The sequence below is a fragment of the Mycteria americana genome, chromosome 3 (assembly GCF_035582795.1).
Source record: "Mycteria americana isolate JAX WOST 10 ecotype Jacksonville Zoo and Gardens chromosome 3, USCA_MyAme_1.0, whole genome shotgun sequence".
Taxonomy (NCBI): Eukaryota; Metazoa; Chordata; class Aves; order Ciconiiformes; family Ciconiidae; genus Mycteria; species Mycteria americana.
Genome location: NC_134367.1, coordinates 59,669,672 through 59,691,250, shown reverse-complemented (window position 1 = coordinate 59,691,250; position 21,579 = coordinate 59,669,672). Strand labels below are relative to the sequence as shown.

At 39.1% G+C, this 21,579-nt stretch overlaps 1 protein-coding gene across 2 annotated transcripts in view; it reads right to left on the bottom strand.

The window, feature by feature from the left end:
* NKAIN2 (sodium/potassium transporting ATPase interacting 2) overlaps positions 1-21,579 on the bottom strand; it is a 568,958-nt gene that overhangs the window by 75,345 nt on the left and 472,034 nt on the right. For both annotated transcript variants that reach the window (XM_075498664.1, XM_075498665.1), the window contains one exon: positions 9,422-9,622. In XM_075498664.1, coding sequence (XP_075354779.1) covers positions 9,422-9,622 — 201 coding nt within the window. The remainder of the gene's footprint in view (positions 1-9,421; positions 9,623-21,579) is intronic.

Genomic DNA, 21,579 nt, shown 5'->3' with positions numbered 1-21,579 from the left:
GATGTGTACAATTCAGTTTTCTGCAAGGAGTAGTGAAGAAATGCAGGTAAAATTTGATAGAAGCAACAACAGATAACATGTGTAGGCATAAAGAAATCTCTTCTTAGAGTAATCCTTCAAAACACTAATGACATATGCTCTAACATTATTGTCAAAGAGAGAAACAGCAATATACTGTGCTCTGAGGCAATGTCAAAGATGCCTGAACCTGATGTTGCTCCTCTGCTAACACGGCACGACAGTGTTATTAAATTAGCACTTTACAATGATTCATACCCTCTTCCTATTGTGCTGATTTTGCCCAGTCCTGCAGTGAAAAAACAGTCTTTCTAAAGTACCAATCTATATCATTAAGAATCAATTTTCTTTCAATCATTGTGTTGCCCTAGAAAGGAACTCCACCTTAATTAAATAATGTTATTTTTTCCCATTAGGTTCAAAGAGTCAAAACTTGATTACACGAGCTCTTGTCTCCTTTCTCACATACAAATAGTCTCACGACTCTACAAGCACAGGAGGAGGCAGCCGACGTGCAAGGTATGTGCATGAGTGTATGTGTGTGGAAGAGGTGGAGGCTGCTGTCAAAGGGGAGGTGGGGAAACAAAATTAGCAAGGGTAAATCTGAGTGAGGGCTTTTATGTGCAAAATGTGCTTCCTGCACAACTGAAGACTTTTGCATTGGCTAGAAAGGAAAATGGCATCAGGCTAATTACCCCAAATAGGTGTAATATATGCCACTTTTGGTCAGCACAAAGGAACTGAGGACTGGAAAATTAAGAATCCAGTGTTAGTTTACTGCTACATTTGAGGGTCAGATATTTTGCAAGAGCTTTGGCTTTTTGCACTAACAGCAAGTAGATTTGATCTTTATCTTCCCCCCCCTTTTTTCTTTCCCCCCAGCATATCACGTTGTATGTATTTTGAGCACAGGAATGGGATATGCTGGTTTATTAGCAGAACCCAAAGCCTACATAACCGTTGACACTTCCTAAAAGATTAGTATTATCCATCTGAACTCAGTGAAGACCTTTAATACAGTACAAGTTCTTAGATTGTTCCTTGCCCTGAGTCTTTGTAGCTCTGACAAAAGGACCTGCCTGTTCGCCTTTAGCATTTCAACCTCGACAAACCAGGGACAACTTATGTTTTGTTTGGTTCCACTCATGCATATTTTGGGACCCACAGAAACACCCTTTTGCTGTTTGCCTCATTTCTAACAACATCATTAGTCAGGCAGCTTTTATTTTTCATGCATTCCTATGACTCCCTCCCTCATCTCCCCTGCCTTCGCTCTTTTGCCCCTCCTCCTATCATGCAGTCTGCCCTGCTGATACCCCCACCCATATGCTTTACACCCACTGCTCGCTTCTTTTAGTTCTGCTCTGTCACTTGCTGGTGTCTCTGGAGGAACCGCTAGTCTTTTTCACTGCTCAGGTCTCATCAATGTCTTCCCAAATTAAAACAAATTAAAAGGAAAAAGAAAAAAGAGATAGAATGTACTTTTCTTTTCCCTTGCAGAAGGCTCATTTCCCTTTGCTGCTGTTTTACAAGCTCTCTGTTCCTTTAACCTCTGCTGTCCTGCTGATGCCCTCCTGATCTCTCACTCAGTGAGTCTCAGCTTCAGAGGAGCATCCTGCCTCTACGTGTGCCATGTCCTCTCCTTGCTCCTGATCGATGCCTCAGTCTAGACTAAGCCCATCTGGAAGGCTGCTGCAGAGGTGATTTTCCACAGCTTCCTTTATCCCTCCATTTCTTCTCATTAGTTTTTTCCAGTGAAATTCAAGTACTCCATTCACCTGCAAGGCTCTCTGCAGCTTGTCCCACCTGGCTTGTCCCGTCTTGTCAGTATGAGAGTGCACCGCTGGTGAGCCACCAGCTTGTTGTCAGCCACGCAATAAATTTCAAACTTTCACATGCTTTCCTCTTTTGCTGCCTTTTAGAACTCTTCACCAGATAATGCGAAGTTTACTCATTATTGTGGTTCATAGCCCTTTTTAGGGCTTTTCTACTATGCCTACAAAAAGCTGACAATGGTCAAACAGGAGGTGCACTGAAACGGCAAACTAGTATTCCCTCTCTGTTTTCCTGTCTTTCCCCTCTTTTCTGTCTGTATAGGTTGGCTGGCTTGTTTTGTGCTTTGAAGGTTAGTTCTTTTGGACAGGAACTGCTGCTTTGCTTTGCAATCATACTGTCCTCAGTGCTGTTGGGGGCTTTGAAGTAATACACTGTTAGAAACATATTTGAGCACATCGGTCTAAAGCACAAATAGGCAGTCCAGTAAAGAAATTCCTATGAGAGTACACTATTACTCACTACTCCCATCTCTCCACAAGGGCATGAGACTATTTAATGTCACCTGTGCTATGCTAACATTAAGGATTTTAAGCATACCCTATTCTAATTATTATTAATCCTTGAGAGAAGCAGGGAACCTTAATGCTATTCTACTGTTCTAAGTGCTTAAATACATACACGGACCACCCTTCTGTAATATTTGATTACCTTACAATGTTTAATGGAATTATCCTGGCAACATCTTTCTGAAATATTTAAGAACCATTGTTTGTATAGTACAGACAATAATTGGCATGAATTAAGCACCCTGCCAAAGGTCATACTGTAAGTCTGCAAAGAGCAGAGATTTTGAAGCTGGCATTCTAAGTGCATAGCTGTATTATTACATCTTAATAACACAGTTATGCTTCATGATGTTTTAAATCAATCTGACAGCATCAGAGCTTGAAAGGTATTATGCATGACACAGACTTTGCAGAATCCCAGATAGTATACATTTACCGTAACTAGTATGGATGGATAATTACATATTACAAGTTTTAAAGCATGAAATAATAATTTTAATGATTGCATGAAGCATATACTCAAGTATAAATACAGGAAGGAACAAAAAGGAATTAAGACTAATATACAGCACATAAAAGTCAGTGGACAGGATCACTATGAAAATGGTCAATACTTTTATGTAACAGTTTACTTATGGTTTTATTTATTTGGTATGTAAGTTACCATCAATAATGCAGATACAGTACATAAGAAATGCTCTTTCCCCACTCGTTTTACTGGAATAATATTACACAGTTTATCTTTTCAAGGGCTATATAACTAAAAACCAAATTGGCTAAGGTGATGCCTTCACATTAGTCTTATTCCCATAACTCGGGCACTTAGTTCCACTAAAATCAATAGACTTGTGAGTGTGTAAGTAAGTGAGGCGTAAAAGACAAGCATAATAAATACTTTTAATCCTGCGTTGGCAAATAGATATGTAATTCTGTCACACTTATCTCCAAGGCTGATCTTTTATTTGCATATTTTCAGAGTTTTGATCTACAAATGGATTTTAATTTGTCGACTTTTGCAAGAACAGCCTTGTGGGAGTGGGGGCAGGTCATGCATAATCAAAGAGTAAAACACAGGCAGAAGGAAGATGTAGAGAATCTGAGCTCCATTTCTGTATGAAATGCAATTACCATTATTATAGTTTCCTTGTACCACACAAAGGCCTTACTGTACTAGGTGTCATCCACATTTAGAGGCTTTTTGAGAGATCCAAGAGGTCCCTATCTATGCAGAAGGGACAGTGTCTTATAAACTGAGCATGAAAAATTTGGGCATGCTTTCTTCTCTGCAGCACTTGGGAAGAGGCACAGAGAGATGACTCGACTTTCCTAAGGACATTGTGGTAGACCTGGAAGCAGAACCCACTGACCTGAACCACAGCTCAGGGCCCAAACTGAAAAGATTTCCACCTTCTGTTACAAGATGAGAGTTGGATAAAAAGTGCAAATGAAGACAATTGTACGTAGGATCCGTAGCTCGAATTAGACATTGATGGGTGTGGGTGCCTGTGAAACTGTGAGCTTGTGACTCTTTTTTAGCTGTGTGACCAAAAAGCTAGGATGCATATACTCTTTATACACAGAGCCAACGACCAGCTTAAGCACTGACATTACATGCCAAGGTTAGCAGGGGTGTGTACCCTGCACTGTGTCCCTCCCAGGCACTGCCCTCCCCATGGTGAAGTGGCAGTTAGACCTCCTATCGTTTCGGGGTGGGTGGGAACTTTCATTCAGCCTCCACTCTGTAAATATTATACAGAATGCAACTCAAATGTCACAAACCAGTAGCAAATCAAATCTCCATTAGTACCACTGACCTCATTCTTTACCTGGAACAATTCTCTCCAGAGATCAGTAATTTAAGGATATCTATCCTTGATAACCCAGTAGTCCTAAAAATGAAATAGCTTCTCTGATGTAAGCAGCAAGAATCAATAACCATTAAGCACATAAGGACACTTTAATGTATGAAGCATATGGGTATCCAAGTCATGCCATCACCAGATCAGTTCATTTTGATAATATGTAGGCACCAAGGACAGGCAGAGACGTGGTCCTTGCAGAGCACATTGGATGGTCCAGGTGCTCGAGATGCCCGAGCCCTGTAAATGGGACTTCCCTGGGAGAGAAGAGTTGAGTGGAGAATTTTGCCCAGTATGTGAGCACAGGCTGCACTGAGGGTTAGCTTTGTGCAACAAAACAAATGCATTACCTGTGGCCGAAACTATGCATGTATCAGCACACATGTATTGCTGTCAAAGTGCAATGAGGCTAAGATCTCACCTTTATATTATCATGATTTGGCTATGATATTGACCAAGAATAGGGGAGGGCAGGAAAAGAGGGAGTTGTTCCGTAGAAATACCTTCCCCACATGTTTTCCCAGACCCCAGGGTTTCACACAAAGCAGAACAAATCACACCCTTAGCAGTTCTGTTCAGTTCCATACAGCTGTGTGCTGCAGGTGGTGCCCTAAAAATATGTTTGTTTATTTTGCAGCACTGCAGGCTGCAAAGCTGCACTTGAGAATGAAATAGATTCCCCTCCCTTGCATTCTCCCTTCTTCACTCGGAACCCCTCTCTCTTTTTAACTTGCTGGAAGAAGATGATAAGACGTAGAGATAAAGTGAGAGCAATGTGGCTCAGTCCCAAAAGAACCAAATGGGAGGTATTGGTATGGAGCACAGAGTAAAAACTGACAAACATGGTGTGTGGCACTGAGATATTGGTGGTGTAGCACCAAAGGTGTACCACCACCTCTCTGAAGAGGCAACTACCACAATAATTGAGTGAAAAAACAGTGGAAGTTTTTCAAAATAGATTTCCATAAACATGAAAAAAATCAGACAGCGGCTGAGCAAGAAGTAATGTGCTGACATGGGAATGGCTACAAGACAGACATAAATGTGCATTATATGGTCATTTTTTATATCTGTGATATAAGGATTGATTTACTGATAGGCTCTACAGAGGCTGTAGTCTTCCACCAGCATCACTGAATGCACTAAGTGCTCTGTGTCATGGGACAAAGGAGCGGTTGTGGCTGCTTTGCAGCCCCTATTATCACTGTGGGTTATTCCAGACCTGCTTTGCATACATAAATGCTAAATAACCAAATTGGGATAATCTTTGTTTTATCAGAGCATTTTCTTGCACACATTAGTTCTCAAATAGTTTTCCCCCATTTTGAAGATTTTCTAAACCATGAGCATTCAGCTGGTCAAAGTATGGAGAACACCAAACTGAATTTTCTGTTACTTCTTCAGTGTGATCTAAACTAGCAATTTTGTCCAGTTGTTTGTTTATCCTCAGCAAAATCCAATCCTCAGAAGAAGCTGGCAAAATATCTGTGTATCATCACATCTGTCTCTCTTTAGTCTCTAAGGCCGGTATTATGCAATGAACACCACCACTCTGCACGCTGGGGACTCTCCTGACCTTTGGGATCATTTAACCTTCCAATTGCTTTGATTACTACTTTGTTTAAGCAGTAGGAGAAATTAAAATTCTCCAAAATTTCACTCTTAAAAACCCAAAATCTGTGTTGACTTGCACAAAATTAGCAGCAGCATTTGTATAGTTCACAATCTGGTGCTGTTTGCTTCTAGGACACGTTCCTCTAGGGAGAGAAGGTCTCTTGGAGGCTATGAGTATTCTGCATCTCCTCAGCAGAGTATCTGTCTGCAATCCTTGAAATATTCCACAGCCCACCTTGAGACTTGCTTTTTAGAAAGTGTATACCATGGGGGTTTTATAGGTTTTATCTTAGCTGTCATATTCTTTCCACTAAGTAATCCACAGCAAATATCACATCTATGTGAAGCCTAACCTGTAGCTGGATTCCTCATGATCTTACTGGCAAGCTGTACAAAATACACTCAGTATAATGTTTTCAAAGACTGATAAAAGTGGTCCTCAATGAAGCTGAATGTCTTTGTAACTTTTTATCTGTAAGCAGTAGAAAATATCCTTAAAAACATGCCGCAGTGCCACCAACCCGTGAAAAAGCCAAGATCAACATTAGCTTGATCATTTTTATGAAAATACAGAAACACAAATAGAAAGCAAGTAACCGATTTGTAGGTTGCCATTCATAGCTTTACAGTTAAAGTGCAAGATCCACTTAAGTGCCCATAAAAGAAAATTGAAAGATTAATTTCTTTGTACTAACTGGAGATAAATCTGATCTAAGGCTTGGGTTTGTTGAAAGCTAATTTGCTGAAAACCAAGCAATATCTGCTCTTCTAACTTTGTGTTATATGTCACTGAGCAGTATCAGGTAATTCCTCTGTTTCTCACCCCATTTAATATGACAGTGAGTTTAGACTAGCTTTTCTATTTGAAAAAGAACCCCATGCCACAATTGGAATTGTGAAAATGATATAAACAGTAAAGTTGCAAGCAGCAGATTTGGAAAATTGATCCATACTCATACTGTTGTAGCTCTTTACCTATGATAATCACATTCACAGTAACATGAATGGAAATATAAAACCAGCTGTAGTTGGCTACAGCTAGCAGATTACCAATGGTTTGTTATTCTGAACCATTCCCCTGGCTTGCAAAGAATGACCTTATCTAGAAACACAGCTCTGTTTAGGCACATACACACAAAAAAACCTTGTGCATCAGGAACAGCACTGAGCTTGAACTATATATTCCTTGAGTTTCTTGTTCATCATTCATTACATACAGAAAAATAAGGCAGAAAAATAAGGCAGAAAAATAAGCCTGGATATCTCCTTTGGAGGGCTTGAGGGTAGGCAGGCTCTGCAGAGGGACCTGGACAGGCTGGATCGATGGGCCGAGGTCAATTGTATGAGGTTCAACAAGGCCAAGTGCAAGGTCCTGCACTTGGGTCACAGCAACCCCACGCAACGCTACAGGCTTGGGGAAGAGTGGCTGGAAAGCTGCCTGGCAGAGAAGGACCTGGGGGTGCTGGCTGACAGCCACCTGAATATGAGCCAGCAGTGTGCCCAGGTGGCCAAGAAAGCCAATGGCATCCTGGCTTGTATCAAAAATAGCATGGCCAGCAGGAGTAGGGAAGTGATCGTGCCCCTGTACTCGGCACTGGTGAGGCCGCACCTCAAATACCGTGTTCAGTTTTGGGCCCCCCACTACAAGAGAGACATTGAGGTGCTGGAGCGTGTCCAGAGAAGGGCAACGAAGCTGGTGAAGGGTCTGGAGCACAAGTCTGATGAGGAGCGGCTGAGGGAGCTGGGGTTGTTTAGCCTGGAGAAAAGGAGGCTGAGGGGAGACCTCATCGCTCTCTACAACTGTCTGAAAGGAGGCTGTAGCGAGGTGGGGGTCGGTCTCTTCTCCCGGGTAACAAGCGATAGGATGAGAGGAAATGGCCTCAAGTTGTGCCAGGGGGGTTCAGATTGGATATTAGGAAAAATATCTTGACCAAAAGGGCTATCAAGCATTGGAACAGGCTGCCCAGGGAAGCGGTTGAGTCACCATCCCTGGAGGTATTTAAAAGACGTGTAGATGTGGTGCTTAGGGATGTGGTGTAGTGGTGGACTTGGCAGTGCTAGGTTTACGGTTGGACTCGATGATCTTAAAGGTCTTTTCCAACCTTAATGATTCTATGATTCTCTGATTCTAGGAGTTAAGCTTTAGTGATAACAATTGCTTGTAAATAAACTTGTAAAACTATTTTAATCTTATTTACTTATTCACGCTGATTTCGTTCCACTTTTCTCTTTGTATCTTTTACACCAGCTGTAGCTTGTCAAAATTGCAGGTGTGAACTATATGGAGAAAGGGCTGCATTGGTCTTCCAGACCTATCTAGTGCCTGCTTTGTTATCTGCTTGGTCAGGGTCCCTTTGCTGTGCTACAACGTGGTGAGCTGAGGAGCAGGGAGGAGACCTGGGATGGCTCCACTGAGGGGAGGTAGCTGGGCTTTCAAGTGAACCAGCCACCAACCTTTTACACACAGAGCCCCCGCAGAGATGTATTGACACAGAGATATATTGTCCTGAACTCACCTGGTGCTTGGCCATTTACAGCTAGGCTGGGAAATAGACAGATGGAAAAGCTGCTCACTTTTTGGTTAGCTGAGGGCCACATTGTACATTATGGACCATCCAACTGCCTTACATTGACTTCTGGATCTGGCTAAACAAATTTGCTCTCTGTTTTGCCAGCATGGTCCCCCATTTGGACCAAACATTGGAATCTCTTGAACAAAAAATTTATATAGAGGGAGTCATGTACCCAGGCACTGGTCCAAATTTATTTGTATAGTAACAGTTTTATTTGCAGTCATATATATCTCCACCTGGGCATAAACATATACGTATCACTAGAGCAAACATAAAAATGCAGATTGTCATTCAATGTAATTAATTCAGTGTTTATGTCATCTTTTCACCTAGGCTGGAGATAACACAAGGCAAAATGATTAGTACAGGTAAATATGGTTGAAAAACCTATCAATTTCCCCCAAAGCAAGCTGGTTTCATTCCTTATAAATCTTCTGCAGTGTAACAGTAGATTCTTATCCTCCTAAAAAGATTTAAGATTTCTGGTTCTGATTTTCATACAAGTACAACAGAAGAACCTTTCCCATTCTCCTCCAGTGTATATTGATTAATATGGTTAAAGACAAATTGATCAGTTTTGGGTCCTGTGAACTGATCAGTGAATCCATTTTTATTGTTGAAAATTTCTCCTTCATTTTGGCTTTTCTTTTACATTCAATTTAGCTTTCACAGCAATAGCTGTAACTTCTTATTATGTCACAACTTATATGCTATAGTGTAATTTGACTGTAACCTGCTATAAATGTTTTGTGGCATGGTCAATGGTCAAAATGGAGGTCAGGAAAACAGAGCGTGTCATGTCGGCAGTTCTCACAGCAATAAAGATGTACGTTGGAGCTTTTTGTGTACAGGTGTTTCGAACTAGCTGCAAGACAACAGAGTTTCATAACAAAACTAACAGTTAGAGCCTGGGTTTGTGAATGAATGCAACAATACTCCGCTATTCTGGTAATGACATTCTGCAAGAAGAAATCTAGAAAATTTGGTGGAAGTGAAGCTATCTGTAAACACTTACTGCGAGGAAGATCTGAAGAGAACTGTGAGCCACTTCTATGTACTGATATTCAAGAAAACACCCCGAGACAGTGATATAACGATGATCCTCTGGTGCCCAGTCTGGGGCTGGGGTTACTGAGGTCACGGTGCAGCCTGGCCCATTCTCCATCCACCAAGAACGATGCATTGAGATATTAAAGGTCAGAATGAGATCTGTTTCCTGCAAAAGAACAAGTGAAGAATTAATACGCTGGGATGGTGTTCCAGTATCAAATGCCTCAGCAAGAGATTTCACAGGATGCATAAAGAAGCAAAGAGCAGTGATAAAACTGCACTGTCACATGAAAGTTAGTGGAGCTTGCCAGCAGCAAGCACAAGTAGATGTACCTTGGCAGACAGAACTGCTTTGGAGCAGCAGAATAGTCCTGCAAGCCAGGATCTGTTCCTAGACATTATGGTAGCCTAGACTATAGCAGTTGTTTCTGTTACATTGCCCATTTTCCTGTGGAAACCATAAGGACTGATGGACATCCACATTTACACAGCAACCCTCCTCTGCTCAGGTCCTAGAAATATGGCCCATATTTTGGTGGTCTGATGTACCAAACTATACAAGAGTCCTCAGGAACCAAGACTTCAGAGACTTTAATATGTGTAGGTCATCTACAAGGAGTTTTGTCTCATGGACCCTGTGGAGCAGACCTGTGGTAGCTCGACTGAAATATTCGAGAAGATGTAAAAAAAGGATTCTGTACATTTGCTTACAAGCAAAACCTCTTCGTAATGCCTCTCTTAGATGTCTAACTTCCTAGGGGTCTGTAAGGAAACAGCTACTGAGTGTTGCCTTGTCTAAAGACTGCTTAGCTTGTTAAAAAGGAGGGGCAGAGGCCTGCAACCTTTAACTCCCATGCAGCTAGTAATGGAGTAACTAGTCAGCCATGCTTTCCATTAAGATTGCATTTATAAATAGTTCATAAAGGATTAATAAATGATTAATATACATCATAAACAATAGTACGGATATGACTTTCATAAATTATACTTGGTTGCACATTACTTGAGGGTGTTATACATAGTTATAAAAAAACTATGGACTTTGTGGATTCTGTAATAGCCTACAGTGTTTACCAACCCTTTATAAATAATTTATAAGTCTAACCTCATTGTAAAGTGTGACTATCTAGTCTGTGTGCACATATGCTCAGTCATGCAAAAAAAATTGCTTTTAAGTAATGTCTTTGCAGAGCCAAACTCTCCCCACACCTAACCTACATTTTTTTCAACCTGTTGATGACATTAATAATTAAGATTCTCATGAAGATTTTAAAATGTAACTATTTAATTAGGTTTACCATGCCAAAAGGAATAGAATGCCATTCTGTAGCAGATATGTTGTGTCCACAATTCCCTCCCCTCAAAAATATTAATTTTTTCAGTCCCACTTATTTTCCCCACTATTTATTATCTTTTTGCACTCACTCATGCAAAGGTAACTCCATCCAGGGAGGTTTTGGATAATGTCATGACTGACACGTCAATCAATCCGTGATTACACCTGACACTGTAGTGTAGCTGAATGTTTTTTCTTTAAGTTGCAGTTCTTGTCTAAAAGTGCAGAAATTTTGTACATTTAAAAAAAAAAATAATCAACTACTACCCTGCATAAGCACACCCAGCTATCAGATGGCAGGAAGGACCATAAATATTTTTGCAATGAGTAATTACCCTATATTCTCACAGCAGCCTAATCCAGCAAATAACAAGCTGTATGAGAAAACATATGACATGAATTCACATTAATTTAGTCATGCAACTAACTTCAAGCATTTGAAGGTGATCAAAGCAACAGTGAACATTTGTATAAACTACGCAGATTTCCCCAAAATAGATATCTTTACCTATGGCTATAAGTCTTCACCCTCAGCAAAACTCTCCTTTCTCTGGACCCCTCTCTACCAAAGCTGCAGACACTGGAAAGTGTCTGCCAGATGCTTCTTGGAAATGGGCATTTTTACCTTACATCCAAGCCAGAAGACCATTTTCTTTCTGGAGTCAGGGCGGTTTACGGCCCCTCAGTAGCACGCTGGCCTTCTCACCTGGTGTAAGAAGTTGAAGAACGGGTATGTTTGGAGTAACCTTGCTTAAAGTAATAGATTTATTCCTGAATGACTAAAATTGGAATCCATCGTGTTATTGTCAGAAGACCTTTAAGCCATTCTAGTTACCATGGAAAATGCTTAACCTCTAGTCTCTTATCAGAGACGCAGCATGAATGAACAGGACTCATTGTCTGGCTCTATTTTATCATTTGCAATACCTTCAGAAGAATCGTGATGGACTAAAAATACTTTACAAAGTGCAGACAAGGGATGAAAAATGTATTCCTTGAAAAAGAAAGGGATAAACTGGCTTGCAAGAACTGAGTATTTGTTATGCATCTGCCAGATGAAGTTAAAATGGATCAGGAGGAGCTGAACATAAAAATCAAAACTGGGCTCCGTGGTTAGAACATCATTGCTCTAGAGGCAGTTATGCTTGCTTACAAAGGGTGCAGTAATCCAAAACTTTACAGGTTAAAAGCACAAGTAAATTTCCAAGTTACACAGGAAATATAATCACACATTACAATATTTATAATTACATGTGTAAATAAAACTTCACAAAGTCCAGCTTTCTTCCATCCCTGGATTTATCCCCAGATGATTTTCTGAAATAATTTGTTATATTTAGAAAATTCCCCTGCCCTAAAATAATCTTTTGGCTGTTAAGTTGAATGCTGTGATTAGGACTAAATAATCTTGTTTTGTTCAGGAATAGTCTTTTAGTGCTTACCAGTAAAAAATTACAGATCTTTATGAGATCTATATTTTATTTCTATCTCTGAGTAATCAGTAAAATGCTGTGTTGTTTCCTCTGCTCATAAATTAGACCTGATACCAGTCACAGAATTGTTATATTCCTTAATTCTTTATAACAGTAAAACCAAATAAATCCTACTGAAAGCCCCAACTTCAAATCTTAAAGAACTCTGAATAATGTGGTTGAGAAAGCTTTCAAGGAGCATAGCTATTACATATTGAACCAGTTAACAAACAAGGTCAACTTCAGAAAGCAAACCAGTAAGCAGACATGAAATCTGGTTCTGGTAAGATTAGACATCATCCATGGCTCAGGTCAAACTTGGCTGGAATACGAATGATAATGAAATCAGATTTTGACAAGCCAACATGTAAATTAGATCCTGTAAATTCCTATCCCCAAAATATGTGGGATAAGAATAGATACAGAAGGAGCCTATTCACTACAAAGTCAGCTGCTGCACAGTTAAATCTTCTCAGGTATAAATTGTTATGGGCTTTGAACTTGCCTATAACCTTCAAACCATGTCCCCCTGTATGCAACCACATCAGCAGAGCAGTTCCTGTTGCTTAGTAGTGAAGGTCACCCAGCTTACGAAAAAGTTTTACTTCTTAGTGAGAACACTGTTAAGGACTTTAATCTCCTTGTAGAATTGTGTAAGCCAAGGAGGGGATGATATATCTATCATTAACATTGCTTATACTGAAAACATTTAGAGCTATTTTTGGACAAACTCTGTGTGCTATTTACTTTGTTCACTGTTTGAATACAGTTTTAGTGGACATAGACAAAGTCTACACTGGAAGCTGGGGATTTGTTGTACTCTCCAGTGTATTTGCCGTCTGTTTTCTTTCCAACATCTGTGGCTCAAACATTGTTCAGGGAAAAGCAGAGAAATGGTCTGATAAGCCTTGAAGCTATGAAACCTAACAAGAACTGTTGATACACATTGGGCATGCCGATATGGTGGTGTTCACAGTCTGTATGTCAAGGAAGATTTCATTATCCTAAATTCAACAAACAGCTGCTTCCTTCATGGGCACAGAAATACATCTGTATGAGCTTTATTGATGATCACTGTGCTGCTTTTGTAAATCCTGCTGGTATTTGTAAAGTCTGTTAATGAAAATTGGTGCATTAAAGTAGATTTTGCTATTCATCAAGGAGGAAAAAACAGAGGAAAATATTTAGTAGGATATCTTTGCTGACATCTTAAGATGTGCCGGTATTTGTAGTGGTCAGGAGAAGTACTGCTGGATTACACAAAGGCTAGAGTTCGGAGGTCTCAGAGACTCAGATCTAAAAGATTAGAAACTGAGGCATCTTCAAATTAAGGCTGTAATTTTATTTCAGCTTAGTTTGTAAAAAATGTTGAGCTCTGATGGTTTTGTGCCTGTGTTTAATATGGTAGATAACAACTTTTGCTGGGGTTGACTGCATAGTACATAACATTTTCTGGCTGAGTACAGCTGATGACAGAACATGGCAGCAGAAAGCTTTGTGAGAGCTGCCAGAAATGAATACAACCTTCTTTGAATTAAGAAGCAGCAGGAGGACAGCAGTGCTGAAAATGAAGATAGCTCTGTGTGTATTGTATTACTACTAGTACGTATTAGTAAGTACACTATCTCTATGTGGTAATTACAATATATTACTGTTTCAATGATTTTTGTTAGGTGCAGCTTAGAGAAGCTGATCCCAAACACAGTGCCAAGAGGAAAAAGAGGCAGCAGTGATTTAGGGCGATTCTCTTTGGAAGTCCAGATCTCACAGACTTAGGGAAATTAAATTGTACTGACTTCAATGGTTGTGGCTTGCTGTTTCATGGGAAATAAGTTTCTTCTATTTTTCTAATTAGGAATTGCTGAAATCTGTGCAAACCTGCCAAGCTTCTGTACAAGTTTCGTCAAATACCACCATGTAACCACTTGTTTCATTTTTCAAAATCAAACTAGCAAGAACAGGCTGCTTGAAGGCTGAACAATCACACAAAGTTTCAGTGATAAAAGATCAGGGCCTGAAAGCATTTGTAGTTCCGGATGCCTTGGATGCACAGAGGCCTCTACAGGCATTTTTTTTCTTCTGTTATCTCACTTTTCCACTAAAACTAGCTCCCATCAGGCAGTACCATTTTCTCATGCAAGCAGACCTTTTCCTGTCTAAAGTAAAAAACTGCCCTCACTGAAGGGTCAAAATAGAGCTTGGCAGCTGTCTTTTCTTTTCTTTTCTTTTCTTTTCTTTTCTTTTCTTTTCTTTTCTTTTCTTTTCTTTTCTTTTCTTTTCTTTTCTTTTCTTTTCTTTTCTTTTCTTTTCTTTTCTTTTCTTTTCTTTTCTTTTCTTTTCTTTTCTTTTCTTTTCTTTTCTTTCCTTTTCTTTCCTTTCCTTTCCTTTCCTTTCCTTTCCTTTCCTTTCCTTTCCTTTCCTTTCCTTTCCTTTCCTTTCCTTTCCTTTCCTTTCCTTTCCTTTCCTTTCCTTTCCTTTCCTTTCCTTTCCTTTCCTTTCCTTTCCTTTCCTTTCCTTTCCTTTCCTTTCCTTTCCTTTCCTTTCCTTTCCTTTCCTTTCCTTTCCTTTCCTTTCCTTTCCTTTCCTTTCCTTTCCTTTCCTTTCCTTTCCTTTCCTTTCTTTTCCACAACTGATATATGGGAAATAATTGTTGTATAATTGTGTAGGGGTCATGGATATTTAAGATTCCTGATCTTTTTTATCCTGTTGCATCTGAACTGATTTTTAACCTCTCCACTTTTTTGTATGTATGTGACTCGTTCTCTTTCATTTGAATATTTTTTTTTTCAGTAACATAGAATCCTGGTCTTTAATTTCCTCTTACAAAACAATTTTGTACCAGTATAATTCCAGATTGGATGTGGAGTTTGATTTACATATGTGTCATTAATCAGGTAAGATTTAACCAGTCTGAATCTACCCAACAGATTTAGTTCCGAAGTTCATCCATGAAAACGGGCAAAAGTTGCCTCAGTGTTAGCTTTTCTCAGTATTCTGTTAAAAATGTTCCAAAACTATCTTAAGTGATTTCCAATGTACTTCCAAAGATTTCAAAGAATTACTTCTAAAGATACCAGCAGGAAAGAGAGAGATGATTCAGGTGTCCTGATTTTCTTTTCTAAAATGAAACTAGAGTGTTATATTAATAAAATAATATAAAATAGTCCTCAAAAAACATAGGTACTACTATACAGGGATTAACATTGTCACTTACTATTCTGTGATATGATTCCTATCAATAATCTTATGAAATTGCCAGAGCTGCAATCAATATTATCTTAATTAAGATCTTAATATTTTTCTAGTATTGGAATACGTACATTGACAAACCTAACATTTTTTTCTGCTCTGTTTCAACTCATTAAAAAAATATACCTCCTAAACTCCAGAATATTAATTTCATCAGTTCAGCAACATCAATATTTTTCATTAACATCTTTGTTCAAGAAGTTTCTATCTGTATAGTTCTTCAATTAAAAATACCATAAAAAGAAAGTAGAAACTTTCAGTTTGTATTGCAAGGTTAAAATGACTATTACTATCCCATGAATATTTTTCATATTTAAACAGAATATTTTTAGACTAAGAATGTTCTGGGCTAAGATTATTTGCATTTTTTTTTGTGCAGAATGAGAGAATTAAGCCCATCCCAGTAGCCCAATGTCACTTATCATGAGGACTGAGAAGTTGCAGTCCCTGTGCTATCAGACAGAAATTTTAATTTGGCTCTTGTACATATTTAGCGAAGATCCTGAGCACTAGAATTTTTGTAATTTCTTGGAAAATTACTTTCTGGAGGATTTAAACTTGTGCAATGATAAAATACACTGAAATAGGCAGCTGACCAGAGGTGCTCACATCCCAGAGTAGTAGCTAACTTTGTGGGTTCTTATTTATTTCTCACTGTGGAGTAATCAAGGATACCACTCTGGAATTGAGAAAATTTGTTGAAGGAAACTGAGTTAAATGTAATATCTTGTTTCAAAAAATTTATGTTTTGACAAATTGCCGTTCTCTGAGGAAAACAGCTTGCCTCCAAACTTTGTTAATGTGGGTGTACAGTGAGAAGTTTTCCAGTCTCAGGTGATCTATGTTGCTCTGTCCCTACTGATGGGCATGAGATTATTACCAGATCTTATTAAAACCAACAAAAACTAGCTTCTTTCATTTCAAAAGACAAAGCTATTCTAAGGTTTGGAGTAAATCTGGAGGCACAAAGATGCAATTTAAATATTTTACTGGGATACCAGAAGATGGTGATCCCAACAGATCTCTTAGGGAGTAAAGTTTCTGCTTCAGAGTGGAACTGAGCGGCCTGATTTAGGGCAGGGATCCAGAGCTGGAAGCAGGGTGGTGACACATGGTCTCTTTACCCATACCAAAGCTGTGTTCCACGAAACAAAACTAGTAAAGAATTTTATGATTGTCCTAAACTCAGTGTGGTTCTGGATCTCTTTCCAAGGTGAAGTGAATGTTCTGAATGGTTCCTAAACCCTGGTTATTCATTCTGAGCTGAAAACACATGATTTCACTGCTTCTGTGATATATCAATACTAGTTTTTTATGAGTAAGACATAATGTTTTTAAAGAAGTTTAAGTTCTTTAGCCTCTTGGGTCTGATTTTTTTTCCTCTTCTTTTTAAATGATAAAGGAGGTATGTCTCTTGTCTTGGTTTACCCAGGCAAATACACAGATCAATAGTGCTTAGAATTTGCAGACACAAATATAAATAACCTCTTAATTCTAAATAAAACCCTTCTAAGCACAAGGACATCTTATATTTGGATAATATCCAAAAGACTATTCAGAGCTTCCAGTGAACTGGGAACACATTTTTGTAGGCTGCAAACAGAAAAGTCTAGGCCTTGAGTAAAATAACAGGATGAAATGAATATCCTTAAAATGCTTCCCTTTTCTAGAATAAAGGGTTTACTGAGTTGCCAAACCACCTTTGCTTGATCATCTCTGTCCAAGGCGAAATTTTTTCATGGTCCAACATTTAGTAAGGAAGTGTATGGTGTAGAACTTAAACATCAGCGGGTTTATAGAGTGTATGCAGAAAGAAATTCCAGCTGATGTGGTTTGGTCAGTGTCCCTTAGTGTTGCTTATTACATAGTATTAGGCGCAGTAAACCAAAATGCATGTGTACGATGACAAACCTTTGTTTTCTGTTTGCTATGACTTTTTGTTCTGTTTTAAATGTAAATAATTATCTTGTCTATCTTTTTTTGCTTTAAACAACCCAATTCATTCATGACCCTAGGGTGGAGCTCATGTCTACAATGAAGAATTTTTTTTTTGTTTGAATCAGCCTCTGCTGTCAAATCTAGGAAAATCTACCACCTGCATCATGTGCAGGAAACAGTAAGTAGACTTGAACAGAGTTCTCATACCACAGGAACAAAGTTGTGGAAAAAGAAGCCTGGATGAGTCAACAAATTACTAAAAAGCATGTGGAGTCATCTTAGTTTGATTCAAATCTAGCCCAGGTGAATATTTTCAGAAGCATTTACTTCTGTGGGGAGGTGGCAATGAGCTAAGGCATCAATTGAAAATGCATAGCTAGTCCTCACAACCCACTTGCATTCTCACTATGAAATAAAATAGCCAGATTTAAATGGTTTGAAATCCTCTGCAGTCAATAGCAAAGACCCAGCTGAAAGAGAGTGCTAAGTATTCCTGAAGGACCCTGAAAAGCTGCTTAGAGAACCTAGATAAGATGTTGAGCAGGAAGCCAGCCACAGACTGATGGTGAGGAAGCAGAGGCAGAAGTGGAAGTGTGGGCCAGCTCCACACAGCCCTTATGGCCTGTTCAAGATACTGTGTGGAATAACTGTCCCTGCATCGACTATTTCAGGCTCTTTCACTATAACTTAGACCACTATTGACCAGGGTGATAGATGTCATCATCCACAGAATTAGATTCAGATCTGAAGCTGTACAGCATTCATGTAGCTTGCAAATTTGGGACAGCAAAACAAAAGTCACATCAGTGAAGCCACACCAATACACACTCAGCATGATGTGCACAAAGCCTGCACGTAGCAGTCTCTATTGCAACACTGTGAATATTTATAGCAAGGATGTTTCTGACCATTAGTTTGATGCGTTTTACACCTAAATGTGACTTTTACCAGTTTCAAGGGATTGCACAGCTGCAACTCCACCAGATGACACAGGAAAAACTGTGTCACAGGTTTCAGTTCAGCTCATGTGTGGCAAGAGCTCCGTTTGCCTGAGCTATACTTACCCCACAGACTTTGAAAACCACCTTTAGTTCCTGTCTGAAAGGTTCTATTTATATTTTTAAATGAAAAAGGCATTTGTCACAGGACCATGTTATATGACTCTGATAAACTTTAGTTCATAAAGAGTTCATTCATGTCCTTGCAGTTGATGATGGTTATTAGAATACCTAAGGCTATATTCAGATTTGATAAATCAAACTCTTTTCACTTTACATGCAGTAATTAATTTAACAGTAGGTGAAATTGCTCTCTCTTTTTGTGGTGTGATATTATGTCACTCAGCATGGACCACAGATTAGTTTTATTAAAACTAATTTCATTATGCACTGCTGTCATCTACGCACAGAAATAACAAGTTCTAACTTAGCTTGAACACAGAGTGAATTACAGGTGTTTTGTATATTGGCTGCTTCCTGCATTTGAGAATTATTTGAATTATTTCTAAGAAACAACATGCAGTTTCTCCTGTTCTAGAGCTGATAGTTCTTTTTTTTTCTACACTGTGTCTGAGAAATAATTTCAAATAATGAGACTACTCAGGAATTCCAGTTTTAGCTAATTTTAGATTTCAAAATGAAAAGAAAGAATGTGAACACCACTGCAAAAAATGTGTTTCAACATTTTCAGAAGAAAATATTACACTTTTCCAAACTTGACTTATTAGGGCGTTTAGGCAGCATTTGCGAATCTGAATGGAAAATGTTAGCATTCCCACATATCCAGTGTGGGTGATAGGGGTTCAAATCTCCTTGATTCAGAAATGAAAAAGAAGCTATTAACAAGCTTCTATTCTGACAATACAAGTCTCATGGAACAAGACTAAAAAGAAACTTTGTCACCTGCATTAATAAACAAACTACAATATCAAACAAGCTGATGTTAGCAAACATGCCAAGTGCATGTCCTTTCCTCTTGTGAGCTATTGCTAAGACACAACAATGCCCACCACTTTAGTAAACTGCAGCCTCCTATGAACAATTCAAAGCCATTTAAAAAGATTCAGTGCATAACTTCGAGTAAATGTATGTTTTTTATTAAGTTTTCAGAAGCGCACCCTGAGGAATGATATTATGATGCCATGCTAGATTTTTTAGCTAGTATGAAGGAAAGTAGCTCATGTACTGCAAAAGAAACTGTAGCAATTTAAACCAGTTAAGGTACTAATCCATAGATAAATAGCCTGTCACTCTTTTACATGTTACTGCGCCGCATGCAATGCTGCTAAAGCAGAGAGGACTACCCGCATATATAAGAATATATGTGTTCTTATACATAACACAAGAACACAAAATTTAAAATGGCAAAATCACCTCAATAAAAAGATCCATTATTTTGCTAATCTTATACTTAACACCAGTTCGTACAACATATATACCAGCCTGTATAATATATATAACATGTACAAAAATTGTTATGCAGATTCAGTGTGCACTGTTACAGTTTTGAACTGATGGTGCTATTAGGTGGTAACAAGTAATTTTCCAGATATCACACTATTTCTTCCTAAAACTCTTTCCATCAGCTTTTGTTTCCTGTGATTTAATTCTCTTTCCTCTTAGATACAAATATTTTCATCTGATGTTTTTTGGAAGATATAGTGGTTAACAAATAAACCATGTTATTTAATGATGTAACAAATGCTGTTTGGTATTGTATTTTTCAGTGCAGTCTTGTAAAAGCTTTATTCTCTTTTTAACAGTTAAACTAAAATTAATATGATGAAAAATAATACAGACTGTTTCAAATATTTCCTTTTTTAAAACAGTCTTCGTCCCTGCTTTTTACTTCAGGTATTAAAGCGCAAATATGTAAGAGATATTTTATAAAAAGACAGCACAGAAAACCCTATTCATTGAAGAGTAGGCTCTAGTATCTGGCAGGCACCCTTAAAAATTAATTCCTAGATCAGCTATGTATTAATGATAGTTCAGTGACAGTTCATGTCGGGTGTCAGCTCCACTGTCGCTGAAGACATATGTTTGGATGTTTTGCTCCATCTCACGGGGTTGTGCAAAAGGGGAGATTGCCTTTCAGTTCAAATTTACATTGATTGGTCCCAAGACAGTTGAATGTGGGGGGTCTCTGGCTCTGCTCTCACACGGGACCATCAGCGGTTTGCTCACCTTTCAATGAGAATGGAGCTCTCTCTGTGACAGAGCACTGACTGGCAAGGGAGCAGCTCTGCAGCAAAGCACCTGGGGGCCCTGGTGGCCAGCAACATTCCAGGCTGCGTGAGGAGGAGTGTCACCAGCAGGTCGAGGAAGGTGATCCTTCGTCTCTGCTCAGCACTGGTGAGAGCACGCCTGGAGGGCTGGGTCCAGTTCTGGGCTCCCCAGTACAAGTGAGACATGGACATACTGGAGCCAGTCCAGCAAAGGCCACCAAGCTAGTTATGGACTGGAGCACAGGACCTCTGAGGAGAGGCTGAGGGTGCAGGGCCAGTTCAGTGTTAACAGCAGAAGGCTTGCGGAGATCCTACTGCTGCCCATACCTACCTAACTAGGGAAGGCAGAGCCAGGCTCCTCTCAGAGGTCCACGGCAGAAGGACAAGAGGCAACAAACACAAGCTGGAACACAGTAAACTTTGACCAGATGTAAGGATTTTAAATTTATTTATTTATTTAAATGATGGGAATGGCCACGCTCTAGAACTGGTGCCCAGAGATGAGGTAAAAACTCCATTCTTAGAGATATTCAAAATTTGACCAAAAAAGCACCTGAACAATACCATTTAATTGGCCCTCCTTTGAGAAGGGAGTTGCACAAGATGACCTTCCAACCTAAATAATTTTGTGATTCAAAGTGTCTTTCCTTGAAGACTTAGGAGTTTTGTTGCAGTTCTTCAAAAAACAAACAAAAAAACCAGCCAAACAACCAACGCAGAAAGCCCAATTACAGAATGGATTGCCTTCCTGCAGCATGAATATCAAAATCCTCCTATAACATACCGAGGGGCATGGCAATAGTAAATGCACAGCAACTCAAATCTGACTTGCTACTCTGCAGGGAAAACATACTTCCAGGAATCAAGAATAGATTTTTAACTTGCATGCTTTCTGCCTTGAT